We start from the raw sequence: 10,651 nt of genomic DNA, 5'->3' as shown, positions 1-10,651 counted from the left end.
ACTGAAATATTGTTCCCAGTCAAGTTTTAAGTAAACTGCGACAAATAGCATTTTTAAAGTGAACTTTGTCAAACATAATGTAATAATAGATAGATAGATAGATAGATAGTAACTTTATTAATCCCGAGGGAAATTCAAGTTTCCAGCATCACAGTTCCATAGTGCAGAGCATGTTGGCAGTAAAAAAAGTTAGTAGTGCAAAGTACAAAGAAATATACCAGATATAAAAATACAAGGAGCTGAAGAAGAAAACTGTTAAAACTAAATATAGTACACAAGTACTATAATACATATAGTACATAATAATACACTATACAATACATATAGTGCATAATAATGCACCTTGTTTAGTGCATCTTGTAATGACATACTCAGCTAAGGGAACAGCTCAGATGTAATCTGATTTTAAAAGCTAAATGTTCATGTAAGCAGGTTTCCCCCTCACATGAAGCAGGTTATTCTGCTACACCAGAGCAGTGACTCTCTGTGTTGGAAGGAAATCTTAAACAAACTTTGTGTCTTTCATTCAGCGAGCAAAGCAAAGCGGAAGCTGTAGGAAAAGGATCTGAAAAACAACAGAAACCGAGAAAAGGCAGCGAGATAGAAAGCAGCAGCACACAGCCTGTGTTCCTCCTCCTCCTGCTGCTGCTGCTGCTGCTGCTGCTGCTGCCTCTTTTTCCCTGGCCTCTGTTCCTTTAATAAACTCATGGTTATCTAGTGTAACAAATGTCTCGCTGCCATCATCAAGTCCAGGCGAGGAGGGAGGAGTTTTTAATGTTCAGTTTGTTCTATGGATCGATGTCTGCTGGCATCGCCTCTCTCTCTCTCTCTCTCTCTCCGTCTCTCCGTCTCTCTCCTGCACCGTGCGTAATATACTGTACCATTAAACCAAGAAGGCTTTTTACGCGCATTTCCTCTCCACATATTATCCGCCGAGAAAAACTGCCTTGCGGAAACTGCCTGACTGACACGCGTCGATCAACATATGTGGCACTGATGGACAAAACCGGATGGTGAAAGGAGACGAATCGCCCCCCGTAGGAGGAGGAGGAAGAAGAGGAAGAAGAAGAAGAGGAAAAGAAGAAGGTGAAAGAAGAAGAAGAAGAAGAAGCCCGACTGAACATCTGTTTCCACCGCTGAAAAAGCGATTCCTAACTGGATTTTGGTTTCATAGTGAGAGAGACTGAACTACTCCGAGAGAGCCAAAATAAAGACACGCTCTCTCTCTCTCTCTCTCTCTCTCTCTCTCTCTCTCTCTCTCTCTCTCTATGCATGGACTATCGTAGACCGCATTCAGATTTCACCTGGGCACAGTAGTGAACTGCGACTCCAACAAAAAAAAAAATGCCACGGAGGAAACAGCAGGCTCCCAAACGGGCTGCGGGTAAGCGCTTTTTATTCCCTCTTTATAATAATAACATGAGTGCAATAATGTGTGTATTATCTTTGTTATGATTCTGTGTATAGCTCGCCTATATAGCACACAGGGTTTTCACCCACCTCAAACTTTTATCATGTGGGACCCCCTGAATAGATCCGCATCAGACCATGTGTATTATAGAGAGACATATAGTCCCCCCATCTGAGCAGGTTTCTTGTAGTTGGATTTAGTATGCTGCAGTTATATAACTGTGTGTGTATACTGTGGTGAAGAATATGGACACATGCAGCTACATTTTTTTTAATTTGCTGAACTAATTCTCATGTCACCCGGAGACCCCTCTTCTCAGGTGCTCCAAATAGGGGCCTCATACCACAGTTTGGGCACCACACTGCTGTAAGAAAGGTCAAATATTAAACAATAGGTGGGAGGTTGCAGCATCACAAGCTGCCCCTCTGCAGTTTTCTTGGGGTTAAATTAATAAGATGTTAAAGAAAACTGTTCATTAGGATTTTTAAAAAGACAACAAAAGCTGTGTGGTTTAACCCTCAATAATCCTGTCACGAGGTATTTTATTCATCCATCATTGATCAGAAAGTTTTCAACTCACAGTTTTAGAAAAAGAAAGAAAAAAAAAACTCCCTCCGGTGTGTGTTTGATTTGACCCCCTCTTGAAGTGCACAGAGAGGGGCTGAAAGATGTGGAGCCGGCTGTATCCGTAGCAGATGAACTCTGTATGAACTCTTCATAATCTTATGGACAAATGGAGAATGGGTTACACTCACTCACTCACACACACAGACACACACATGCACTCCATCCGTGCTGCTGGCAGAGGGAGAGGTTGAGGTTGACGCTCACACACACACGCACTCCTCCACAACACACACATTTCACTTTTTTTGGTCAGCGGGGTAATATAGAAAAACCGACCATATGTGCATGTCTAGTGTTTGTGTGGCAAATTAATAATCTTCAAGGAGGGCCCTCACACAGTTTAGCTCAACGTGGGAGTGCGTGTGAATGTTTTCTTTTCATAATGTAAGATTTTGCACTAAATCTCAGCGTCTCGTCTCTTCAGATAAACACCGAAAACATCCCACATATCTTTTCCAAAAAAATGCACAACTTCTCCTTAAGAAACGTCCACGTTCACAAGGTCACAGAATCAACGTAGATCTTGACCTTTATATTTCCGCAGTCTTGGCTTCCTACTTCCTATACATTTTGTTCCCCCCCAAAAAAACTGCCTCATTAAGATGGAGCTGGCGGATTAAAACTAGTCTGATCAATGGCATTTCAGCATATGAGGATGCAATTACTTGGTTGTGGTGTGTGTTGAGAAGTTATCAGTCTTTATTATGGTTGCGGATGTAGCAACCAGATGGCGATTGTTCTCTGCCAATAATAGCGTCTCTTTATACCCGCTTAAGATACTGAGACCCTTATCTGCCCGGCACACTCTCAGTTTGCACACACACATGTACACACACACAAAAGCACTCGCTGCCATACACTAAATATTTTCCCACATTTCAGCCTCCAAAAGCCCCCTTTTCTTAAAAACAATGCCCCCCAGTTTTTATTCAGAGAACTTTTGAGAAGATGCCTAAGTGATCCCTTTACACGCTCTCGGCTGCCTCGCCTGTACTCTGGTAAATGTGTCAGCCCTATAGAGAAATAAGCCTTCCAGAAGAGTTTCTTCATTGTTGAGGTAATTGTCTCCTCTTTGACAGGCACATTCATCAGTGGCTTAATGGTCAATCAAAAGTTGGCAGGCAGAGTGTTTTCATTCTTTCCTATCCACTACATTAGGAATACTTAATCAAAATGTCTCCCGGTAATGGCTGTGAAGAGTTCATGACTGACTGATCCGTTGTCTGCGCCGATAGAAAATTAACAGCTCGGCACTGGAGAGATGTGGGCCTGCAGATAAACAAATTGTGCATTAATATTTCATCTTCAAGACCTGGGATGTGCTATCAAGCGGTGGAATATTCCTGGGCTGTGTTGTCATTTTTCTCGCGTTCATTTTTTTTTTTTTTTCTCCTGTATTCTTGAAGGCTCTTTGCAGCTGTAACTCATTTCACTTGATGACTTTACTGGGGTTACAGAGAGTGACGACAAATTGATTACCTGGCAGAGCAAGAATGGAGCGAAGAGAGACGCAGGCTGACAGTCATGTTATAATAATATGTTTAATGATGTGTGGAGGGGGAACAAGGAGAGAGGAGTATTGAAATAAGAGCATGGAAGATGCAAAGGAATAGGGTTTTTTTTTTTGTAGAGCTCTTAAAGATGCAGTATCCCTCTTGGTGGAAATGGTATTTTGCAAGGTGATGTAAAAAAAAATACCCACCATTCCCAGCTCCAAGCATTAATTCAGAGGACATTCGGCATCCAGGGTGCTTGTAATCTCCTCTGGGAATTGTATTATTAATAGGCACATTTGTAAACGTGAGACCACAGACGCACTAGTAAAGGCCAGTTGTATCTGATTTACTTCCTTTGCATGCATGGTTTGTATGGTAATTTAAAATGCCAATTACTCAGCGGTCCAGGATGGGATGCACTAAACCTTTGCTTTATCACTGAGAAAGCATCACTAAGACAGAGGGCTATCAGGCTACACATCCCAGGTTGAAATTTGTGTATCAGGTTTATATATGGTGTAAACCTAAAGCCCTATAAGTGCACGGGATGCATTTTTGAGTGAAGGGAGCCATATGTTATTTCGCGGCCGTGGGAGTATTCCTCTTACTGTTTTTTTTTTTTTTTCTTTTTACAATAGCTCTGCGCCTCAAACCGTTAGCCCAATTTGCTGTTAACAAGATAAATTGGAGAACAGACAAAGGCATTAAGTGTTGCAGTGCCAGCTAGTGACTGACAGCAGCTTGTGGGAATTGGCTAGCAGAAATTCCTCCTAAGTGGTTTGTTCAGAAAACATCCTACGATCAAGGCAGATGTTGTTTATCCAGTTTAGGTAGAAAAAGGAAGTCCATTTTGAATGACAAAAGCTGGGAGGAAAATGGCAGCAAATACAAGGGTGTCTTTATTTAATTTTTTTTTTTTAATACCAGATTATCACCCTCTTGGATTTTTTTCTTGTATCACAACACTGTTCTTTTGTCTGTAGCCATTATAACAACATCTCTCTTTTTTTCTGTGATTTGCTTAAATTTATTTAACCATTGTTACACATTGAGATCAAAAAGAGAATGAAGCTCTCGATGGACTTAAATTCAAAGGTTTTTTTGTTTTAGAATTTTAAGTCCATGTGTGATTTCATGTGTTTTTATATTTCAAGGCTACATTTGATCTCTTAGAACTACATTTTAAAGATGCTCATATTTTTTTGCCATTCTGAGCTTCTCCCTATAGTCCAACGATTTGATTAACTGCAGGAAACTGGGGATGCAACGATCCAACTTTTTCAGTCCCGGTACCGATAGTGATGCCTTGGCTTTGGCTATCGGCCGATACCGAGTACCGATCCGATACCAGTCTTTAATTAATAAGCTGTATACCTCTCCGTGTGGAAGTGATTGGGATAATTTTTTTTTATGTGTAAGGCAACATCAGGCTTGACTTAAATATTGCTTTCCTAACTTTGTAAAACAAAATGTAACAAATAAATACATAAATATAAATTTACTGAATTGTTACTTATTATTAAAATAATAAATTGTACACCAGCAACTTGTTAAAAAATCTTACAAATAAAAAGGAATTACATTTCAAGTGGAAACCTTGTTAATGCATTAACAAATTGTTCAAAACTTAAACAGGAATCCGAATTCCCGTATATAATATTAATAGTAAATAAACATAGAATTGAATTGAATAAATCGGCCCCATTGTCACCGATATCTGATTTAGCTATTTGAGTCAGTATAGGCCCAATATCTGATCCGGTATCGGTGCATCCCTATAGGAAACAAGAGTTCCCATTGACTGCAGCATTACTGGTTTAGTATCTAAGTAATCAGGTTAATAATCAAATTATAAAAATGGCCAATGGAACAATATTGTAAAGACAGATTACAGACGACTGCTTCACCTTTTGAAATGCACAGTTTCAATTCTACAGTTGTGAAAGAATGGAGAACAAATTCTTACCAGAGCAAAATAATACATGAAAACAACGAGGCGAAGCTCCTTGTTGGCCTTGGAAATCATGTGATAGTAGCAGTATGAATAGTTTCAACGCGTCATTTGGATCATTTTGACCTTTTTGACACTTGATTTGTAATACTGTAGGAACATGCGCTGCTGTGAAGCTCTTCTTTATGTACCTTTGAAGGCTGAAATGGGAATTTGAATCCATACAATGAAATGTGAAATGCTCCATTTAATACCAGATACTGTAGTTTGTAAAAATGTCACTTTGTCAGCTTTTTTTTTTTTTTTTTTAGCCCATGCGAAGTGCAAAACTCTGCCTCGAATAAAGTGATATTATCATTAGTGGGCATTACATCTTTTTTATTTTCTCTCTGGATTGATGTAAACAAGGCAAATGTTTAGTTTTGATCAAATCCAGCGTTGGCTTTATGAGCACACCAAACCATATACTTGCACTTTGTTGCAATGCTTGCAATTTTCGAACTTGCAGGCGCTCCCCACAGAGATACCCTTTAATAACTTTCTCCTCATCAGCTAGTTTTCACGCTGTATATTCATACTACAGTAAGAAAAAAAAAAAAAAGAGTAATATAACGTCAGGTGGTTTTTAGCGTGATCCCCATCACATTTTCCTCCCGCGTGCCAGTTAGGTGACAGGTGTAGATAGCTAATAGTTTGCGACGGCTTTTGTTTGCGTGAGAGGCAGACAGGGTGGTGCACTGTCTAGGTGATAAGAACCAAGACTCCTGTGCCCTCCAGCACATTGATCTCTCTCCTCCTCTGCTCTGCGCTCCCTCTCCTGTGTGGAAAAAACAGCCTGTTATGATTGGTCTCAAAGCAAGTGCCTGTGCAGTGTTGCACCTCTCTACAGCAACTGCTCATTCACCTTGCCTTCCCTCTGAGACCTGCACTAGTTTCCAGGCAAATGACACAATTTGATATGCCGTTGGGGTGATTCATGTGGATAATGTTTCCATGTGATCATCGCTGCAGAAAAGAGACGATTTCTTGTTATGATTTTTTTTTTTTCTTTTTCTACTCATTAAGTCTGACAATAACTAGAATATTGGGAGAGTTTATTGCGAGCAGGCTAAAACTCATTATTTCTGCTAGACATCCCAAGTACAAAAGAAATTATGTTATGGTATTTTGTCCAGGTCCCCACAGATATAATGATTTACAGAGGGAAAATAGGGAGGAGACTTTATAGCTTGGGTTGTTCATTTATGTGGATTTAGAGGATAAGAATGCAAGGCAAGCTTACAGTTAATACAGTAGCAGCGTGGGTCTGGTATTGATTACACGGAGGAGGTATACGGTATGTTTTATATGGTTTATGGTCAAACGCACTGCACCTCATGTGCTTTGTATTATTGTAATGATAGACATTCCCACCATAGTTTATGTCTTTGTAATTCATATCATCTGCAGTTTTGTCAAGAGCACGTCATCTCTTTTTTTTCTCCATACAGAGTCGAGAAGATTTAAGTGAGGACATCCATCTTGTAGTTGTTGACCTACATGTATAGTCAGTCAGAGGGCATACATGTTGGCCATATGGTTGGGGGGGGTCTTTAAAAACAATCACAGCCGGATCGGGTTAAACTAAGCTGAGATGCTTTTTTGTGAGGTTGCCATATCATATTTGCAGTTTTAAAAATCTCTGTACTCTGATTTCAGGGGTGTAGACCAGCCGAGGTTCATGTGCTGGTTTTATTAAGAAGCACCTCCGATGCTCATTCAAAGCATAATTTAATAAAACTATAAAGATTACAATTTAGATTTTTGCGTTAAAATTGAATTTAAAACCACACAATGATGCAGAATGCCTCGTAACGAATGAATGAATGTGACATTCCCCTTCAATATGAGAGCGCCAAAAAAACCCGGAGAAAACATTAATCTTAAGTTATCCGCGGTGTACCTGATTTGCTTCTTATCTAATCCTTAATGAGCTTCAATTAAGATTTATTATGCAAATTAACCCTCAGCTGCTACCGACTGCAGGAGCAGGAGCTATGACAATATTGTGCTAATGGCGTGATCTGTAACAATTACAAAGGTAAACTGCCTTCACACTGCACGCTCCGCAGTTCTGTGAGAGGTCAGTTCGCTAAGTATGCATTCAGATGTTCAGGAGATTTGGAAATTTGTTTATTAAGGTGTTTTTTAGACAACAGCGGATACAATTATTGATAGTATCACAGAAAATATGGATGCAATTGAGTATGGCGATATTATGTTTTGTGATACTGTATCGATTCCCAAAATCACTATCAATTTTCAATTAATAGTTAGACAGTAGACAGTCTTCTGATTGCATAAAAAAAAATAGTTACTCAGATTTTATGCATATGACATCGTTCTTTATACTATGACAGTTTTCCTAAAATTAGATTTTAAAAATTACAATATATCGCCTTGCTTACAGTATCGCAATATATTGAATGGTAACCCCTGTATCATGACACAGCCTTAGTGTCACTAATATAGGACACTAGGGCTGTATTCAGTATTGCTACTGTTTGTAGCTGCAGTCTTCATATACTATTAACTATCTCCACTATGTCAGTATATGCATTAACTATTCTAAATCTGATGAGTCAAATCTGGAGAAAATTATTATTGGTTTGTAAAAACCTAATTTCTTGGCAAAGTGAAAAGTAATTAAACACTTTTCAATTTATAGGGGACATAGCATGAAGAACTCACTTTTTCAGTGCTTGTGCACATACATTTGGGTCTCTGGAGTAGGGGTGTAAGAAAATATTGAAAATGTTATGATATTATATCTTGTGATACTGTATCGATTCTCAAAAATACTATTGATTTTTATTAATAGTTTACATTCAGAGACATGCAGTGAATACTTGTTTTCATTGGCAAAGAGATGCACCTTCTCAAAGTAGTGCTATGATGTTCATGCCACAGGGACTGATAAATGAAAATGCAGAACCTACTGTTCTGATTGCATTAAAAAAGTCACCTTTTTTTCTCAGATTATATTCATATGGTGTTGTATTCTTTATACTATGACATTTTTCCTAAAATTTGATAAAAAAAATTACAGTATATTGCCTTTCTTACAGTAGCGCAATATATCGCAATCACGTATGTATCATGATACGTACCACATGGCCAGATCTTGCCAATACATAACCCTAATCTGGAGTGCCTACCAACCCACAAACTGAAACTGAAATAAGACAACCCAGTCAGTTTTTTCTGGGCTGTCTAGACCTGAAAACATGTGATTCAACAAGCCATTCAGATTTGGTTCCCCTTCCTATGTCTTTTTTTTTTTTTTGTTGGATTATAAAGTGATTACAAAACAAGTGAAGACATGTGCAGGGACATATAAAAAAAAAAAGATGTCACATGCAGGCTCATTATAATATATCGCCTGCAGCTTGAGAACTACCTTTACAAAGGTGTGCCCATATGTTTCTCGCTAGCCAATCAGAGCAGACTGAGCATTTCAAACAGAGGGTGAATACAGGTATATTCAGACAGACAGTGTGAGAAAAACAATGTGTTTTTTGAACATTAAAGCATGTAAACATGTTCTAGTAGAAACCAAAAGTATGAACCTGGAAATGAGCATGATATGTCCCCTTTAATATAAGCGACACATATTACTTAAACAAGATAGGATAGGAAGAGTCATTTTCATCAATAATGTGATGTAAAACCCACCTTTCATTTGATTATAAGCAAACCACAAAATGTAGATGCAGGCCTACAGCCAAGCTCAGTTTTCTGATCACCACGGTGACGGCACACACTGAGGTTATGACCAGAGGAAGTGCTCCTGGACACTTAACTCGAGCACTGCATGAAGCTGTGAACCTTGCACCTTTTGTAACTTCATTTAGCTACGAGGCTGATGGCTTCCTGACAGCTTTATAGCCTACATGTTTTATGAGTCGTCATGCAGCGCAATTACATAGGACCTAATTTGATGAATCAAGTCAATGTTTCACCGGCTCCGTTGACCCTCCTGGCCTGTGATCTTCTGTCTCTCCAGGCGGGTCAAACAGAGGCTTTCACACTTTGTACATTTCAGTCACACTCTGGTTTTAAAAAAAAAGAATAAAATCTTGAACATTCGCCTGTTATTACAGCCAATCAAGAATGCACTGATTTGTAATGAGCTATTGTTGGTTTGTTTTAAATGGCTTTGGCAAACCATCAGTCCAAATGAATCAGTTAATCAGCCAGTCAAAGAAAAATAATGTATTTCTAAATTCCACCATATTGCAGTGCAAAAATGATTCCTATGTTTCTGATCTTTGTTTATATAAATAAAACATTTTATATAGTCTTGGTGCCTGCAAATAAACAAGCAAAAATAAGCACAGTTTAAAGTATTTTACAGCCCGTCACCCCGTAATTAACTCCATCTAAACACCTTTAACTCACTGATTTAAACTGCTGTGTTTGAGTGGCACAGCCATATGCAAGAGTAATAAAGAACAGGTCGCATTTAACATCAAATGGAGTGTTGTTAATACATTTTTTCCGGATATTTGATGATTTACTAAACCATCAAAGCAGCTTATGATAAATATGCTAATGAAATAAGTTATATATCAAGAGCCCAGATGTTTAACAAAAATAAGTCAACCTTTATTAACTATAAATGCGATAGTCGATTGGATGTTTTAACTACATTTAACAGCATTTTGTTTGTTAAATGTTATCCTACATATTGCTTGAATCCGCTAAAGATTGAGCTTCATTTACAAATGAAAGACATTAAAAGGTTAAGTAACAATTTGAATTAGTACAATTGCATTGGAGACCAACCAGCGCCGTTAGCTGGCTAATTGTTCCATGTATTGTTAATGCTTTCAGCGTTGTTATCTAACAAACTCTTCTCTCAATGGGAACACTGATTTGGGGGATAGAAACTCCAGCTTTCTAATTAGCGAAGCTTTCAAATACTGAATGGCTCATTTGATAATTTTCGTGAGCAGCAAACAAGTTTTAATGTCAAACTGAATGTAAAGTGACAAGAATAAAGAGTTTGTTTTCTCCTCATGGCAGGGGGTCCAGTGGCTCACGCACCCTATTAGACACATTAACATTCGGCCCCCGACACCTCCGCGGTGCAATTTGGATGTTTTTTGATGAAGCCAAAATATG

At 38.6% G+C, this 10,651-nt stretch overlaps 1 protein-coding gene across 1 annotated transcript in view; it reads left to right on the top strand.

Annotated features, from left to right (window-relative positions):
* Positions 1 to 262: 262 nt before the first annotated feature.
* The window catches only part of LOC119489434 (teashirt homolog 2), a 46,198-nt gene continuing 35,809 nt past the window's right edge, over positions 263 to 10,651 (top strand). The window contains exon 1 of the mRNA XM_037771853.1: positions 263 to 1,384. Coding sequence (XP_037627781.1) covers positions 1,345 to 1,384 — 40 coding nt within the window. The 5' untranslated portion in view covers positions 263 to 1,344. The remainder of the gene's footprint in view (positions 1,385 to 10,651) is intronic.

This window comes from Sebastes umbrosus, chromosome 6, assembly GCF_015220745.1.
Source record: "Sebastes umbrosus isolate fSebUmb1 chromosome 6, fSebUmb1.pri, whole genome shotgun sequence".
Lineage (NCBI taxonomy): Eukaryota > Metazoa > Chordata > Actinopteri > Perciformes > Sebastidae > Sebastes > Sebastes umbrosus.
The sequence above is the reverse complement of the archived record's forward strand: the minus strand, read 5'-3'. Positions and strand labels throughout refer to the sequence as shown.